At 33.2% G+C, this 18953-nt stretch overlaps 1 protein-coding gene across 11 annotated transcripts in view; it reads left to right on the forward strand.

The window, feature by feature from the left end:
• The window catches only part of LOC124359309 (TLD domain-containing protein 2), a 498415-nt gene that overhangs the window by 403409 nt on the left and 76053 nt on the right, over positions 1–18953 (forward strand). For 9 of the 11 annotated variants that reach the window (XM_046811944.1, XM_046811946.1, XM_046811947.1 and 6 more), the window contains 3 exons: positions 1218–1380; positions 3603–3801; positions 4625–4705. In XM_046811944.1, the coding sequence (XP_046667900.1) occupies positions 1218–1380; positions 3603–3801; positions 4625–4705 (443 nt within the window). The remainder of the gene's footprint in view (positions 1–1217; positions 1381–3602; positions 3802–4624; positions 4706–18953) is intronic. The other 2 variants (XM_046811941.1, XM_046811943.1) reach the window with 1 other exon arrangement.

An 18953-nucleotide genomic window follows, 5' to 3' on the forward strand; every position in this document is an offset into this window, starting at 1 on the left:
ATAATATTATTTTTTGGAGTTTTTTTGTGAGAATTGGAAGTAATAATCAGTCCTGTGTTTACTTATGAATTATAATTTTAATAAATAGTAATATATTCACAAAGTTATGCCACAATTTTAACTTATAAGTAATCCCAGATTTCATTTTTAGAATGTGTTAGGGTTTAGAAAAAATATTATATTTGGATTACATGAACAATATTGTTTCCAAGCATTTGAAAGTGTAGGTACTACAATGTTATAAACACATTTTGTAAAGCTCATTATAGACATAATTATAGAAGTTTATATTAATTAAATTCTTAGTAACTTGTTAAATGTTTAGTGAAGTCACAAGATTTGTTGTGCAAAATAATTAATTCGATTTAGAATTTTAAACTAACATTCCAAGTAATAAAAAAACTCATGTAATAACTTTTATATTGAAATTTCATTTTCATAGTACTTTCATTTTTCACAATAATACATTTTTAATGTGGCGTTAATCTTAAATTTTTACCATTATGTACAAACATCATATAAATATCAAATGTTATTTAAATACTTTGTAGAAAGTGTATAAACATAGGCAGTTACAATTTTTCTGTACTTGGAGTTTGTATTCTGTATTTAGATAATTTAAATGTTATTATTTGGGGCATCTTTATTCTTCAGGACTTAGAGTATTAATTTTAATATTTATTAAAATAATATCACGTTTATTATTTTCCAAATATTATTTACAAAACTCATTATTAAAAACATATTTGAGTGTTATATGTGTGTGAATGTGCAATATATTAGTGAAATACAAGCCTCATTATTCAGTAATGAAATCATATTGTTACGTGAACCATTCAAAAACAGAGAATGTTAACACCTTTAGAGAATATCAGGTGATGATGGCATAAACAAAATTATATTTAATTATATTTTATGTGTCTCTGCAAGTTATATTTTTACTCAAAAGCCATGTTTTTGTTATCCATCTATTCTTGGGCCACATAAGTTTACGTATACACAAAATGTCATGTTTATAAAAATTGGCAAAACTTTATATAATACTGTAATTTGAAAACATGCCTTTTAAGATTTATTAGTTGCTCAAATATATATATTTTTCTTTGTACATTTAATAAGTACACAGCTTAAAAAAATCTTATTCTAATCTATCAAAAAGAATTATGGACAAAGTGTTTATATGAAATGTTGTGAAACTGACAAAACAATGTTGACAGAACTGATACCGCGCCCAGCGCAGTCGTGTGACGACCCTCCCCTCTACCTCCGACTGAGAATGGGCAAGCCCAAAGACAAGAAAATACCAAAGTCCACCCCTATCATGTCCTACGGCAAGAAGAAAATGAGACCAGAGTACTGGTTTAGTGTGCCACGAGAAAGGTTTGAATATTTCTCTTATAAATTTTATAAAATATATTATGAATGTTATTCTCATATTTTTTATTAATTTTTTAAGTTTTTAGTTTTAACAATTTGTTGAGTAAGTGTATAATCGGTTTAATGGAAGTACATATAGAACACGTAATGTGCATGCTCAGATGAGTTAGTAAAGTTTCATCGCCTTAAATTGTTATATATTTCAGGTGTGAGATCAGTGTATAGTATGGAGAGTCATGAGCCAATTTACATTGTATGATTACATTAGTTTTTCATTAAATCACTAATGGATTATAATAATTTATATCACAATAATTTGCTCTAAGGTGGAAATTTATTAACAGCCTTGATCCATGCTTGTTTTCGTGGTTAGAAAAATTAGAATGTACAGGGTGCGGCAAAATAACCTCCCTATTTTTAAATGTTAATAAAAACCACAGTTTTTTCCAAAAAACAAATTTATTCATTTTAACTTATTCTATGACATGGGAAGTTTTTTCTACTTTATTTTAAAAAGAATATCAGATAAGTGGTGGCCGTGGTTATCAATACATTGTTGCAAGCAAATTCTGAAACTTTCGTGGACTCTCTCGAGCATGGCTTGAGGTATGCGCAGAACTTCCTCCCGTATACCTTGCTTCAGATCTTGCAGGTTCTGGGGCGATGTTTGAACACCTCGGCCTTTAAGTAACCCCACAGAAAAAAGTCACATGGGGTTAAATCGAGTGATCGCGCTGGCCACACAATGTCCCCTCCCCGAGAAATCAACTGGCCAGGAAACATTTGCCTCAAAATGTTCATTGCTATTCGGGCAGTATGTGCTATGGCACCGTCCTGCTAGAATCACACATTCTCGAAAGCTCTCTGTTGTAGGGCAGGTTAAAAAAAATCTGCTAGCATGTCGGCATACCTGTTTTGAGTTCACAGTAACAACATTGCCATCCTCTTCAAAAAAATGAGAGCCAATGATTCCACATTGTGATAAAGTGCACCAAACAGTCACACGTTCACTATGAAGAGGCCTCTCATGGATTTCCTTCGGGTTGTTTTCACTCCAATAGCGAAAATTCTGTTTATTCACATTTCCAGACAGATGGAAATGCACTTCGTCACTGAAAAAAACAACAGCGTCTGGTGGAAGACTTTCCAAGATTATTTTACACACTTCCATACGACTTTGCCAATCACGTTGAGACAGCTCTTGGACAACAACCATCTTGTAAGGATGGAAATGAAGATCCATGTGTAGAATTCGACGAACACTACGGTCGGACAAACTGATTGCCTAACCGCATTAATGTTTTCTGGTGTACGAGCACAATGAGGTCTTCCACCTCGTTTTTTCACAACAGAACCAGTTTCTCTGAAGTTCTTCACCCACAGCACAATAGACTTGCGGTCCGGTACTGAATCATGGGGAGGAATTTAAAACCGCTTTCGGAATTTGCGTTGAGCCATGATAACTGATTCATTGTTACGAATGAACGCTTCGACTGCAAAAGCTCTCTCTGCACTCGTCCACACCATGATGGCGACTGACGACTGGTGCCTACGGGCGGAGCGTCACTTAAACTTCCCCCTCTCCTGCGTCGGTTGCGGCTATCCCCACCATTCTGGTTGCCTCCCTCTACTCACAATAAATCAATGAAAATAGGGAGGTTATTTTGCCGCACCCTGTATAAAAACAAAATAAAATACTATAAACAATTTTTTTACAGGTCATGTCTTTTTTTGTGACACTTAAAACCAACCATCAGATACAAAAATAAGTAAAAATTAAATAACCACCAGGTAATGAAATAAGGCTGACTGTTTGGCTAATATGGTGACGTTCTGGTTTCTTTATATCATTTGCTGATGATAATGTAACTATTATTAAAGTGTCTTATAATTGGTTATAAAGTAAGTAAAAATAGAACTTGAAATTTATATTTTGTTGTTTTACAAACTCATGCATGCTTGAGCGCATTTTTATTTTCAGTTTCTGTGAAACTGTTTTTTAATTTTCTCTAATTTTTTTAATTTTATACACTGTAATAATAGCGTGACATACTTATATGGTCATACTTAGTCTTTAAAATATGAAAAATGATTAAATGGTGTAGTTAAAGGAAAATAACATGATTTTTGTAAGTTCTGCTCGTATGATATATAAGCTCAATGTTTTAAGTTAATTTTAATATTGCTAAATTTAAAGTTAATTCTAAATTTTTGTTTTTCGGCAGAGTGGATGACCTGTACCGCTTCCTGATGGTATGGGTGCCACATCTGTATGGAGACCTGAACGAGTCTACAGTCGCAGACCGAGGCTATGAGTTGGTAGACTCGGATACTGAACTGTGGGAGACCGAGGAAGGAGGCAAACATGATGGCCGCCGCGGCAGCGATGATGAATTAGGGGAACTTACTCGAGAATCTTGGGAGGTAAGTCACCGTTTGGTCTCTAGTAATGGGGTTATAATATTGACTTTGAGATTTTGGTTGTTATTCTAAAAGCAATAATTATATTTTTAACTTATATAAAATGTCTTAAAAAAAGTATCGTAGAAGTGAGTGGAACTTTCATGCAAAAAAAATTGTTGTGTATTTTTAATTAAATAGATTTATTATTTAATAATCCTTCCCAGTAACAAATATTTACAATTTAACTACAGTAAATGAAATTAACTAATTCTTAAAATGCTTTTTAGTTAATTTGTTAAAATATATAACTTAAAACAATAATGCAATTTTTAAATTACTCGAAACTTCTATATTTAGTTGGGCTCTATTTCTTGGTTTTTGTAGGTACATAAACTCATAACAAAAGTGACAAGAAATGGTCACAATTGGTTCTGAAAATATAGTAAGACTAATACAGTATAGCAACTTTGAGGCAACTTTAAAGGCTGTTATTAATAATTATACTAAATAACAGTAGTTAATTAAATAATAAATTTAACTGTATTTCATTATATTCACTTATTGAACAAAAACAATTCAAATTGTATTACTGATTATTTCCGATGAAAGAGAATGCTATAAATAAAATATAATTGTACAATAAATAAGTTATTAGTTGAATAAAAAAATTGTATAGTAAACTATTTGATCAATGGAATCAAGTCAAACTGTTTCATCAAAAATTGTCCAAAAAAGCAATGTTTATTTTGATATTGTATGATGGTAGCAAAACGTTATCAGTGAGTTGTGTTGTGAGAGTGTGGGTGAGTGAGAGTTGACGACAGGTGATGTTTGGTTGGTACAGGTTCTCAAGGCTCCATACTGTAAGCTCTACACTATTCTCAAGACTCAGGCGCAGATGGGTTCCACCGAGTCGGGTGATGAGGTGGGCGCTCCTCCCTTCCACTGGCCCGCCTTTCTCTCTTATCTTCATTTGCTAAAACAGCATTATTTCTGTTGTTTTTGTATATTCATATATTTATTTTATTTTTCTATTTTAACTCATTTGAATAAATAACAAAACTCATTTTTATTCTCGTATATATACGACCAAGCACTGAAAGAACTGTCCACTTGTATGGAAAAGAGGATTTTTTAATTGTAAATCATATATAATGGTAATGTTTGATATATAACATTGCCAGGTTTGAAAACTTATTAAAATTACTAAAATAATAAATTATTCTTGAATTTAGAAACTTTCTTCCTGTTTTTTCTATATGAGAAAGTCTGGCCAAAGGAAGAAGGGCGACTGATTGATTGTTGTGCCGGCTTTAGACCCCTAGTGTGTGGCCCACCCCAGATTCTAACTAAATTTAACTTTATATGTCAGATCTAAAAATGTCATTATTTTGCTATTAAAAGCATAGATATGGTTGTTTGTTCCTTCAATCGTTATATTTATATGATAGATTCAAAACATTCTGTTATTTTTCTGTGGTTAGTAAATGTAACTAGTACAGTCTCATTTATCTAAACTAATAGGGCCAACATAAAGCAGGATGAGTGAATAGGTAAAATAGTAGATAATGTAACTAATATCACAATAGAAAAATGAAAATAACATTAACACAATTGTAATATTGTATACAACTACTAATAAGCATATAAGAGTATTAATTACTATACAAGGTGATCATAAAATCTCCATTCTGCTAGTTTTTGAATCGTTGCTGATAAAAAATGAAAGTTGAAGAATCATTAATGGCTATTTGAAACGATAAAAATGTTGTTCCCAAAGGGTGTTCCTAACTGAAAGTTTTCAAATTGTAATGTCTTTTTGTGATATGATTTTAGAAAGGTGATATTAAACAAGTTTGGACACGAAGCTAATGTCTCAATATATTTAAAAACTGTTTGCAAAATTTTGTGGTAATCAATTTAATTGTTGAGGTCTTTTAACACACTTTATAGGTAAATTATATTGAATTTGACTGCAAAGCTGAATATGTAGTGACAGCACCTTATTTCTCGCATTGTATACAAATTGATCCAATTTTAACTTTTGATCTGAAATATCTCCGAAACAAAAATATAAGTTAGATTATAAATATTATGCTAGTTTACTGTATTTTGTGTACAGTACAATTGTCTACATTTAATGTGGTGCACGCTATTGTTAAATGTATATAGTACAGTATCTCCCACGTAAATAAATATATACATATTTGGTTTTAATTGATAGTTTTATTGACCTTTATAAACAGTTTAATAATCAATGTTTTCACCAATTCAATTTATGTCAGATAAAACAGGAAGTCAGATTCGAGAAGCTTGGATAAGTGTGACTGTACTGTGCATAACTTTAATTGTTTCCAGGATGTTTTATAAATGTTGTGCAGTTAATAAAGTATGGAAAACGTAATAGAAATATGTAAAACCCTGATCAGGAAAGTAGCTGGGTGGGTTTAGGTTTTGAGGTGGGTCACTTTAGTGTAGTGAGAAGCACTGCCTTGGACATTGTCGATGGTGCAAGGAAGCTGTGCGGCTCAAAAAACTAGCAGGGTGCAGCCAACCACTCACAGAGCACAGTCGATGTTAAGTTTGTAAAATAGCTTAATTTTGTATTAATCACTTAAAACATTCTCCATTTGCACGCAAACACAAAGTTAACGTATTACAAAATAATATATTAAATATTTGTATATTATAACAATGAAAAAGCAATGAAAAACAAAATAATACAGTACTAAAATTCTATATGTATGTATACAAACAAGACAGAGTCAAAAAACTTTTAGAATTGGCCAATTACAAGTTATTGAAATTGTGTGTAATTGTTTGAATCAATTTTTAAAACTATTGGAAAAAGTAAAAAATCTGCCGGTGCCAATTCAGGAGCCTGTGGAGGGTGTCTAGAGTTATGACATTGTTGTGGTTAGCAAAGTAAGGTCTTAGAAGCAAGGCATCATTAGCAAAGCATTATCATACACCAAAAACCAATCATTTACTGCCCATTTTTTGGTCATTTTCTTCTGATGGCATTTTACAGTTGTTAGAAAATCTTCAAATAAAGATCCTTTATAACAAGATTGATCTTTAGCAATAAACTCACAGTGAACCAGGACTTCATAATCAAAAAACTTCTCTAACATTACTCACTCCCAGATTTTGTTGAAGCAGGATTTTTTCTTCCTTGGTTCAGTTTTTCCCTCCATTCAGATCACTAGAGCAGCCTGTGAGAAAATGGTCTGTGGTGGCTGACCCGAATCCTCCCTCTTCAACCTCTATCCAACACTTGCCAGTTGTATGTGTATGATAAAATCACTGATCCATCCTAACATCTGTTGTAATAAACTAACAGCATCATCTGTTACCATAAACAAATATACTTTATACATATGGTCAGTAATGGTATGGCATCACTGCCTCAAATATCTAGTTTGTGAGAGTTACAATAACATTTTACCTGAGGATTGTATATAAAAAACTATTACTGTTGCAATTTTCTTTAAAACTGTCATTTCCTCCAGTATTTCAATTAAGTTTCTCTGTGTGTTCATTCTCATTTCTCTTCCTTCGGGTGATAAAACTTTATGTACCATGTGCTAGAATTCTGTGAACATTTTCATGTCGAATTTTAAGTTATGGGCAATAGTATTAATTGTTTTTCATCTAAAAGTACACACAATTTCTCAATTACAATTCATTTGATCATCTGTAGTGAAAGTAGAAAGATGCCTTTGAACATCATTTTCAACGTTTGTGTGACATTGTGCGTTTATGCTACTCGTACACTGCCATTTTTTTCATTGAGTCTTCTCCTTATGCCTCCAGTACCTCAGGTGAATATTTTTCAAGCAAAACAAAAAATCTAATGTTTGCAAGCTGCTCTATAAGATGGCATTCTGATGAAGCTTATAGCATCTTAACAGCAACTGTCATCAAGTTTTAATAAGAGAAAAGAAAAAGCTGAACTCGGATCCCTTTACCACCAGCAGAACTGCCAACCATGGGAAGGGAATGTTTTTTAATAAATCCCAATTTAAATTTAGAAAATTGTTCCGGAAGTGTTTTGACTTTTTCTCTTTAATAAATTTATATATAATGAAATAATATTTTTTTAATGGTGGTAATTTGAAGCTCAGCTCTGACCTATGACATGGTAAAAATTAAATGTTTGGCAAGTATTTTAAAATTTTCATTATTTGGAGAAACTGATTCCAAATGTTAAGTTCAAACACAGTATTGATAATCAGATCAACAAGTGTAAATGTTTATTGTTTGTCTGTGAGTGGCAGGTGCCAGTTGAGCTTAGTGAACAGCTTCCTGCAAACAGACGGTGTCGGGTTGGCACTAGTTGTAGCCTGTACAGCACATCTGACTGTGTAGCACTCGATGTTGATGTTGGTACCCCTGTATTGTATAGACTAGCTCTCCCTCCTATTACTGTTAGATGTTCTGTCTTGTTTCTATTATAATAATGGACATATTTTTGACAGTTCATCTCATCTTGCTAATTTCATCCATGATTTTGTTAAGCTAAGGTTTTAGAAGTTTGGATGTTTTTCATAATGATTTTTTATTTTAATCAATAATTAATAGTTTTGTGGAACCATCTCTGTGAAGTTAAAAAAGTGTTTGTTATTATTAGATGAAAGTGATTTTGTTCTGCAGTTTTCACACTAAATCTTTGTCTTTTGGTTTAACAGACAGTTTGTTTTGTAGTTTATCTTTTTGTTTGAATATTTTTGTTTATAAATAAAACAGTAATTAATAGTTTTATAATAATGTTTTTAAAGCGGATCTTCAACAAAGTACTAACCAGTCTTGAGGTTATGTATTTATCACTCTGGCTTATACTTAGCTCATTGCCCTTCTCCTCCCCCAAGTGGGAAATATTATGTATAATAGTACAGTATATTATGGTACTTACCATAACACCATATTTCGATTTCTAACCATATTTGTTTTGGGAAGATACCAACAAAATTAATTTCAACATCTAGAGTCAATACTTGAATAGAAATCATCACATTTTAGTACTGTAGTGCAGGGGTGCCTACATGAGGGGAGACATGACGCAAATGGCATCATACAAATTTTCGGGGATTTAAAAAAATTTACTCCACAAGCAATCAAAACATAATTTGGAATATCAAATTTCGAGAATGGGTTACAATGGTTAATATAAAATAGAATCGATACCAGGATTATATAACAAAATAATCCAGAACTCCAAAACATACCCGAACTCCAGCCATCAGAACTTGTCAAACAATATCAAGAAGTCTTGAAGGTTATTATTGACTGCTGCAAATGCCTCAGTGAGAATATGCTGGCTTTTTGAAAAAAATTGTATGTTGGGAAATTAATGAAACTATTTTGACTTTTGGTGAAATTATAACCAAGATGCTCGAGTCTATTGTGAGAAGATTTACGAGTCTAAGATAAGAGATAAAAAGATGGGGTTCAACCTTTTGAACTACCAAAACATTTTTTTATCTCATAAATGCTATGAGCGAACTTGTCTCTACATCTTCAAAGTAATACTCTGTAATTATGTATTCTATATATGGTGCAAGCAAAACAGAAGCAACTGCAGTTTTTGTTCGCCACATGCAACACTCGTCCGATGGAGATTTGGGAGCAAAACCGGTGGAACATCTTTTTACAAGTGGAGGCACGACTGGCAAAGTTATGTCTGGTTGTGTAATTGACTCTTTGAATCACCTTAATATCAATCTATAGGATATAATTGGTCAAAGCAGGATGGAGCTGCTAACATGAGTGGAAATAACATTGGTATAAAACAATTATTCAAAGAAAATGCTCTACAGCTTTATACTTGTGATGTTATGCACATACAGGTAGGTTTGCTGTAGTCATTAAAAAAAATATATCTATATATATATCTAAACTTAAAGAAAACTTGGAGAATTCGGAAGCTCAAAGAAACAGAACAAAAAATTAAAGCAAGTGGATACAACTAGATGGACAAGTAAAAACGATTCCCTAAAAACAATGCTGCCCTGTTTTGATATGATAAAATAAACCCTTCATGAACTGAGCTTGGAAAATGACTCAGATAGCAATGCTGATACTATAGATAAATGTAAAGGTTTGCTATAACAATTGGCTCCAAAAGTAGTTATCAAAATGATTGCTTCACAAAAGTATATGTTTACCAGAAAAATCTTCAAACTATCTTAAATCTTTAAAAAATCTTTGTCTTTAAACAAGTATAATGAAGAACAATGAAATTAACTACTGTACTAAGTTCCAATAGGCATATTATTGTCTACAATATTATATGGTTACAAAAATATTGAATCTCTACAAGCTTGTAACATGGCCATAGCATTTCATTTTAACATCAAAATTCAGTTTCTGCGTCTACCTAAGCTTATTGTGGGTTTTAGAACAATTTTTGTAACCTTCTTAAGCTTTTTCTTAAAAAAAGCAGTGTTTAAATGTTTTTTTTAAAATTTATTGCTACTGTGGATTTTTGTGTCAAGCACAGTCTTAAATGAAAGTATATTGGTTTACAACAAGCTACTGTGTATGTCCAATGGACATCTGCTATATTTTTCTTCTAAACCCGAGGAATATTATATCTTTAAATACATAGTTTGTAATTTCTTAACTTTAAGATTCTTCAAGTTTTTCTTGGCATTCACTCTTGAATAAATTTGATTTTGTTGAAATGAGACAAGTACACAAAGCTAATTCTCACTAACTGATAGATTGACAATTATAGATTGAGATTACAATTTTTACATTGTTCATTACTAAAGTAAGACAAACTTGTGTGATATGGTAAGAAAATGGCATGAGTCCATCATGATACCAGTGAGTGACATAACTGGCTGCAAATAAAAGCAGATAGCTTGATATGGTGAATTAGTGCAGTCAATGGCTAAACTTTCACCCAACGTTATTCCATTGTTCTTGTTGAGTAACTCGTGATATCAGAACCAAGTGAGAATGTCAGAGGTTGTATAACTCCAATCCTGTAGTAAACCTTCTCAATAAACTGAGGCTTAGCCAATTTTGTACTCCTTGTTTATCTTTTAATTCCAATTAATAGCACCTGATGGAACTGGTGGAAGTTTTATAATTCTATAAAAGTGTATACGGTAATACAAAAATTAAAATTTTTGCATTAAGGTAACCTTAGGAAATAATGAAAATGTATATTTTTCTCTCTTGTAGTATTATCCAGAATTAACAAATTCTTTACCTTGTCAACAGTTAGAAAAAATCACTTAGATTCTCACTTCATGTTTTGGGACAAACATCCCATCATCAGGTGTATAAAAACGCAGAAGTTAGATCATTTAAAAACTCATCAAACCGCACAATAAAACATACAATTCAATAAATAAAACATGCACATGATAAATATTTTAAGAAACACATAAATGGTAGGCCTACCACAAACGCACAACCACGGACACAAAACAGCTGGTCGACAGACTTTATACACCTGACGATGGGACGTTCGTTCCGAAACATGCAGTGAGAATCTACAAATGTGAATTTTGGAACTGTCGACAAGGTAAAGTACCATATATCTGTCTAGAACTACAGTTCTGTGGATTCTACAAACATGGATTTATATTATAAAGTTCATTTATACAGCCAACACGAGCTGACAATTAATTCTTCATGTCCCAAAATCCTAACAGTATTATTCCAGCAACTTTGAAGTTACATTGTCCATGCTAAAAGTACAAGTTTTATACGTGAAATCTATTATGATCAGTCTCTCAGTGTAGCTTTCATATATTTGTCCTACGCTATTTACTACATAGTAAATCTTATGGCGATGTAGAGCACCAAGATTCAGCTCATAGGCTCCATCACACTCACAAACTCACTTCATGAAACAGGCCAGACAGAGCACCTGTTCTTCATGTTGCAGCTGGACAACAGTTACATTAAGTTTTCTAATAACCTGCATGCCTTTGGTGGCTTTGGTAGCATCTCTTGTTTTTTGGTAAAGCAGCGAAATCTTTAGATTACTTCGACTGGTCTCTGTAGTTTTTTATTTCAATTTTTGGTTAGCCAACACAGTGATTACAGCATTCAAAAACAATTCTGATTTGTGACTAATATATGGAAGGGACAATGATATCTTGCAACAGGCATTACGGTCAACAGGCGTTACAGTTGGTAACACTTATCATTTATCGGAGGGCTATTGCCAGTTTTTCTGAGAAAGATATACCTGGGATAGAATCTAATAATAGAAATATGTTGTAGCTTTCAAAACTTCACTGGCCACAAGCTTAACAAACTCACTGTAAATAGTCAAACATAAATATGAGTACATTTTTGGCCAGAATTTCCATATTTAAAAATATGTTTTATGGCTATTCAGATTTCTTGCCATGTTTTCCTAAGAATTAGATGTCAGTCAGTCATGAGTGTAGTGATGGTTCATGATGTCAACAGCATTACAATGCACAGTAGTCAGCAGAAGAATAATATTATCAAACCAAAACAAGAGTCCTATTTTAATACAATCACATCCTTTTTTGACTATATTTTCGCTTTGTTTGAAAAATATCTCTTAATTTAACGCTATAACTTTATTTTAAAAATTATCTTTTAATTTACGTATTTTCTTGAACTTTCTTACAACTTGACCCCCCCCCTCCCAACAAAATCTGCCAACTCTCAACTTGAAGCTCAAATGCAAATCCAGCCTAGGTTTTTGCCAGCTTTATTTACCGAATTGAAATATTTTAATATTCCATTTTATGGAATTGTTATTATGATCATTCTACTTCTTCAGGTTTCATGTTCAGGTATTTTAATGGTGGTCAGTCATTTAAACTGTTCCACAAACAAACCCCACATTTATCACATCTGACAGTAGCGTCATATCATCCTCATCATAGGTGTTTGAAGAGAGGGAGTGAAAATTCATTAAATAAAATTTCAGTGATTAAAATTACTATCATAACAAACTGTAACAGTGGGTAACAATAGGTAGCTCCTCTTCAGAGCTCAAAATATAACACTCAATTATACTAAGGTGGAACTTTAATACCTCCCTAGCTATAATACATGTAGTGTTCTGCGGCACATGTTCAGAGCTAATGGGAACTGGGTGTGTCCGTGCAGTCATTGTGTTAATGGACCATCCATTACTAAGAAACTTCATCTAAGCGATCTACGTTAATGGTTGAAAGGAGTGCTGCAATGTGTTTCTTTCATATTTAACTGTTACAAGGTAGTGACGGCATAAACAACTATATTGTCTATTGCCCCAAATCTCTACTTAGATGGTCCTTAACCCTTTACATACATGTATTCATTTAGATACATCATCCTAACTGGAGTCTATCCTGTTGTACAACACACTTACGATATACCCAAGTAAAGAGTTAATCTTATCGGTTGATTTGATCTTTTCTGAAGGAGCTCAAGCAATTAGAAAACACGTTTTACCGATTTCTAGTAGTTACCCGCGGCTTCACAGGCAATTTCACAGGTTTTGCACCTGTATGAGCAAACTTATGTTCGAGTGAATTATATTCCCAATGCCCATGTTGAGTTTGCCTTCTTCATACGAAAATGTGTTAAAAAGTGTATATTTTTGTCATTTTAATTTACGGTCTTAGTATTTTTTATCTGAAAGTTGATTTCGCCCCTCTCCCGATCAAGACAATATATTTACATGCACAGCTCTGGGAAGCATGCTTTTGTCAAAAGACAACTTAGATAGGTTTATTAACCATCTTTAAATGTATAGTAGTGAACTTATGATCATAAGTATCAGTTGCAGTTTCACAATGATTTTTGAGTCACCTTTATACATCACTTTTTACAACACCAACAAAAATAATGTTTAATTTTTAAAGTTACAGATTTCAGCGGTTAGCTAAGTACTAATCTATCTTATAAAATGTGTTAAAACATAAGACGGTTAGAATTTGACTCCGAAGACAGCAGTCAATAAGAACTATGCTAGATGAAATTTTGCTGAACTGTTCTTATAAATTAATGTACCAATTCCAACTCTAAATTGTTTTAAAATATTATTAAACAAATATACATGACTTTTTCTATGTTCCTATGGTAACAGACTTGTATGTTTTCTTTCTGGCCTCACTATCCAGTGTTGGTGCTTAATTGAAAGTTTATACTTGTTTTTTAAACTCTCAGATGCATTCATGTTTGTGTTGAAGTTCTGATGAAACAAATAACGTTAATTAGAATTTCATAAAAAAATTACTTATTCTTGAAGCAGTATTCCAGTTAGAGATTTAAAAAAATGATATTTGCAGTAAGTCCTTAACTTCATTGTCTTGTAGATTTAAGGCTGAAGTGACATTTACCGGAGAAAGTGTGAACGACAGCCCACTCCTGACGTGTTGCAAGTATCTCGTCTGATCGCTGATGAGAAAAGTTTCCAAGCTTAGCATGGATTACCGGCAAAAAGTGCAACAGGAGAATGGCCAAGAGAGTGACAAGGATAATGTTGAGATTGGTGGGAGTGAGGGGGGGGGCATTGGTCAGACTGTGGAGAGCCATTCTCTGATCAAGGCCAAGATACTATATTTGTTGTGAAACTGCTCTTAGGTCCTGACTAGAGCATAGTTCTATTGTCTTCACTTTATTTTATCCAAAATTGGGAAATTATATTTTTATATCAGTGATTTCTAGAAGTAAGTTCTAAGATGTTACTAAAATGAAATATTAATAAAACATAGCTCTTTCGAATTAATGACGATTGTAAAAACAAAAGTGAGGTTTGTTGTCCAACTAACTGAACTGAAACTATTCATTACTTATTTCCTGTGTTTTATTTTTTATTAATACATTGTCTCTGTAATATTTTGTTATAATTTTGTTTTTTAATTTATTCTAAGACACCAAAATTATATAATAACATTTTGACTAAAACTACTAAAAAATTAGCACTCATTGTTTAAGGTTTCTGTTTTAATTGTAAATTTATAGAGCCATAACTGTAAGCTATCCACGTAAAATTTAGATAAAAATAATTTTTGTAAATTTTATTATTTATATACTTTAAAACTTATTTTGAATTAAAGGTGCAACAATAGGTTTCCGTATAAAATATGCAATAAGAAGAAAATATTTTTTTCATTTATTTTGTTTGTTCCTTTTAAGATGGTAAAAGTGTGTCTAAAATGCCTTTTAATTACCCATAGCTTATGTACAAATAAATAGCTCGAACCTTTGTGTTAGCTAATGAATATTATGTGAAACTTCAAACTTGTTCACTGTGCCGTACTCAGCTAAGTGTGGCTGGGCCTGTCCCATTACCCAGTAAAATTGTCCGAAAAAGCAGTCTGACTACAGGCTTGCATTTTCATATATGTTTAAGAAATGTTATTTCATATTGAGTGCTATAATGTTACAATAACAAATTTGGATTCAAAAAATTCAAAAATCTGCTTATATTAAATTCTAAAACTACTACAGTACTAAAACAGATTCTGATATAATTATCACATTATTAATTTATTGAGAAACACGGGTTTGTTAGTAATATTGTTCTTAAATGATGTGTATTTTAAGGTTGTTCATTTAGTTTGAATTTTTTTCTTTATTTTTTTTAAATCAAAATTTGGTCTTTAAAAAGACTTATGAAGGCAGGAAAAATAGGCAAAAAATATTTTTATAATTCCAGGAAGAGTGGTTGGCATTTAAGGCAAAATTTATGTTAATCTTATTACCATACCAGTCAAAAAATATTATTGAATATAAAAATATGAATTTCTTACAATATCTACATAAAATATAAGTGGAGGGTATGACATGTATTTTATTGATAAAAAATGAAATTTTTGTAGAAGAATCGTTATTTCAAATCATACTATTTTCTTAATTAGTAATTTTTAATTAAAAAATAAATAACTTTCTTGATTTTTATAAAAACGTGTAACTCTGAAGCTCTAGTACTCAAGAACCTATCCTAATCTGTTTTTATTTGAACTTTGTTCGTACTTTAAATGTATTTAGTCCCTTGTAATCCAACAATTCTTTCCTGTTTTCATGGAAGTTATTTTGAAGAGTTAAAACTTAAAAATAAATACATCTCGGCCAAAAATGGATTGCACTACCTTCATAAAGTAGTGCTTGAGATTTCAGCCACCTAGACCATCCTAGTTCAAAATGCAATCGTATATGCGGTCAGACGTTTAACTTTTCGTTTCCCGCAGTTTACGACAGCGAGCAAGGACCCGAAGATCGTGCAGGACCTGTGGTGTAGTGGGCTTGTAATTACAATACCGTGTATGTTATTACCCCCCTCCCCTCCAACCGCGGTCAGTCGCTTTCCTCTCCTCTCCTTCGCTCAGTCGCGGGTCCTCCACCTGTTTGTGTTGTCTTGTTTTGTGTTGTCTTGTGTTTTATATTTGTGTTCTTTCGACGGCTTGACTTTTATTTGGTTGTAATCTGTTGATCTGATGAGTGGTGATTATTCTTCGTGTGTTTTAGCCGTCGGAACTTTACTTGGTTGCTTTGAACTCGTTTCAGTAGTAATTATAGGTTTTATTTTGTTTTTGGTTATTATTATCTGCAGTTTAGTTTCGTGATATTTTTCTTTTTCATTTTAATTCATTTTCTTATGTTCTCTATTTTATTATTTCCCAATTTGTTTCATCAATAGTTTCATATTTTGTTTTGAGATGTTCTTATCGGTTAATATTCAGTCAGTTTCATCGTTGCTCACAATTGTAGATTTCTGTTATTTATTGTTGACATGCATCGCAGTCATGAATTATAAGAATAAAGATTGTTTTGGGTTTTCTAAATAAAACCAGCTGCGGTATCGCTTCCTTTTCCGGGTAACCGAGGAATATTTATCTGAACACGAGGTGGTATTGTTATATATGCCCACTTGTTTTGTGCCCCATTAAGTTGCTTGAATAAACGTCTTTGCCTCTCCGCGTTTTCAGTAATAAGTACGCTTTTCGATGTAAACTTGTATTGTTGGGAACGACAATGCAACGTGGAGAAACATCCACTTTACGAGGCCTGTGTTAAACTGTCGTTATGACCTAAGTGCAGCCTGTATTGTTTTCTCTGTTCCCACGTCTCTAGTATGACAGTGTTCGTGCAATTATTGTATTACAGTTTGGTTATGATTACTTCCGGCCATTTGACTAACAGATTAACGTAAATTACTGGTAGTTGAGTATCACAGAGAGAGAGAGAGCAGTCGTGTTTTCGTACTAAGTTGTAGTTTAAATTCAGTCTAAAATTATTAATGACGTGGCCATTGAAATAAAGTTCAAAATTGATCCTCATACGAAATTGCTTAATTTATCTTTTACATATTTTGTATGTTAGGTTAACATTTTGTTTATTAACTGCCAGAGTTAGTTCAGTGACCCATAAGTAAAGTGGAAAGTGCCTAATAAGTTCCACTTTAAACTACTCATTTAATGTTCCGTGACTGATACTTTTGACTTTTTAGAAAATATACCTTGCATCCTATTTGTGGATTTTGTGGCAGAAATTATGTTCGGTAAAGCTATTTCTGTTCTTTAGAGCGCAGACAGCGCTACTGTACTAAATCTTGTTTTGTTCAGAGTTATAATCCATTTTAATCTTGTAGCATTTACCTCATTTTTATGAATATTTTAAATGTTGATTTTTTTTACTTTATTCAATATAACATATTGTGTTTAATAGTTTTTAGTGACATTTATAATCGCTGTTTCTTCCGTTTGTCACTAGACGCTAGTAGCGCACAAACACAGCGTTGCAAATGGCAAGAGATTGTAGCACTGAATGCAATATCTTCTCATAGATTGATTCATAATGAAACCAATACTAACACAATATTACACGATTAGTCGATTAATCATAGAGCATTCACTGTTCATAACTTTTATTACGTGTATGTTCTCTGATCTCCTGGTTTTGTAATAGTAACTTATGTGAAGTGAAGGAACCACCTTTAACGCTTCTTGTGTGTTATGTAGCCTAGTTGTTTTATAGCAACTTGATTTGTTCATTTCAAAAGCTAACTTCAGATTGCCGAAGACATGAACGCTGTTAGCGCCCATGCTGTTAGTGAATACAACAACTCGAGCAATTTCCCATCGCGAAAACTCCACCGTAATATGTACAGACATGGTATGGTCGCAGTTCGTGTAGTTCGGCTGTGGCGTGGCCCGGCAAGAACACGACCAAGGACTTTGATTGATCAAATGCCGTGACTGAGACTAACCTCTGACGTAATGTAAGGTCTGGCTCATGTCATGACGTCATCTGCTCCTTTCTTCGCCACATGTCCGTATGGATCTTAGCCGCTTCCCGCATGTGGATCTTGATAACGTCCATTACACTTCACAAATAGATATCGGCCAAGTGAATCTAGTCTAATTTTTCCACCGTTCAAAACGTTGCAAAATTACACCCGCTTTACGCTTTTGTTAGAGATGAAAGTAAAATCGTGAAATTGTACTCGTCTCGGTATTGGTGATAATCTGGGAACATCAAGTGAACTGTTCAGGACATTGAGCAAGTGAAGTGTATAACATGTATGAGCAGCATGTCGTGTCTCATACGACATCAGCGAGTCCTTGGATACATCACATTCGATCATTAGGGTGTCCCGCCCGTGAAATTGTACTCGTCTTGGTATTGGTGATAACCTGGGAACATCAAGTGAACTGTTCAGGACATTGAGCAAGTGAAGTGTATAACATGTATGAGCAGCATGTCGTGTCTCATACGACATCAGCGAGTCCCTGGATACATCACATTCGATCATTAGGGTGTCCCGCCCGTGAAATTGTACTCGTCTCGGTATTGGTGATAACCTGGGAACATCAAGTGAACTGTTCAGGACATTGAGCAAGTGAAGTGTATAACATGTATGAGCAGCATGTCGTGTCTCATACGACATCAGCGAGTCCTTGGATACATCACATTCGATCATTAGGGTGTCCCGCCCGTGAAATTGTACTCGTCTCGGTATTGGTGATAATCTGGGAACATCAAGTGAACTGTTCAGGACATTGAGCAAGTGAAGTGTATAACATGTATGAGCAGCATGTCGTGTCTCATACGACATCAGCGAGTCCTTGGATACATCACATTCGATCATTAGGGTGTCCCGCCCGTGAAATTGTACTCGTCTTGGTATTGGTGATAACCTGGGAACATCAAGTGAACTGTTCAGGACATTGAGCAAG

This window comes from Homalodisca vitripennis, chromosome 4 (genome assembly GCF_021130785.1).
Source record: "Homalodisca vitripennis isolate AUS2020 chromosome 4, UT_GWSS_2.1, whole genome shotgun sequence".
Classification (NCBI taxonomy): Eukaryota; Metazoa; Arthropoda; class Insecta; order Hemiptera; family Cicadellidae; genus Homalodisca; species Homalodisca vitripennis.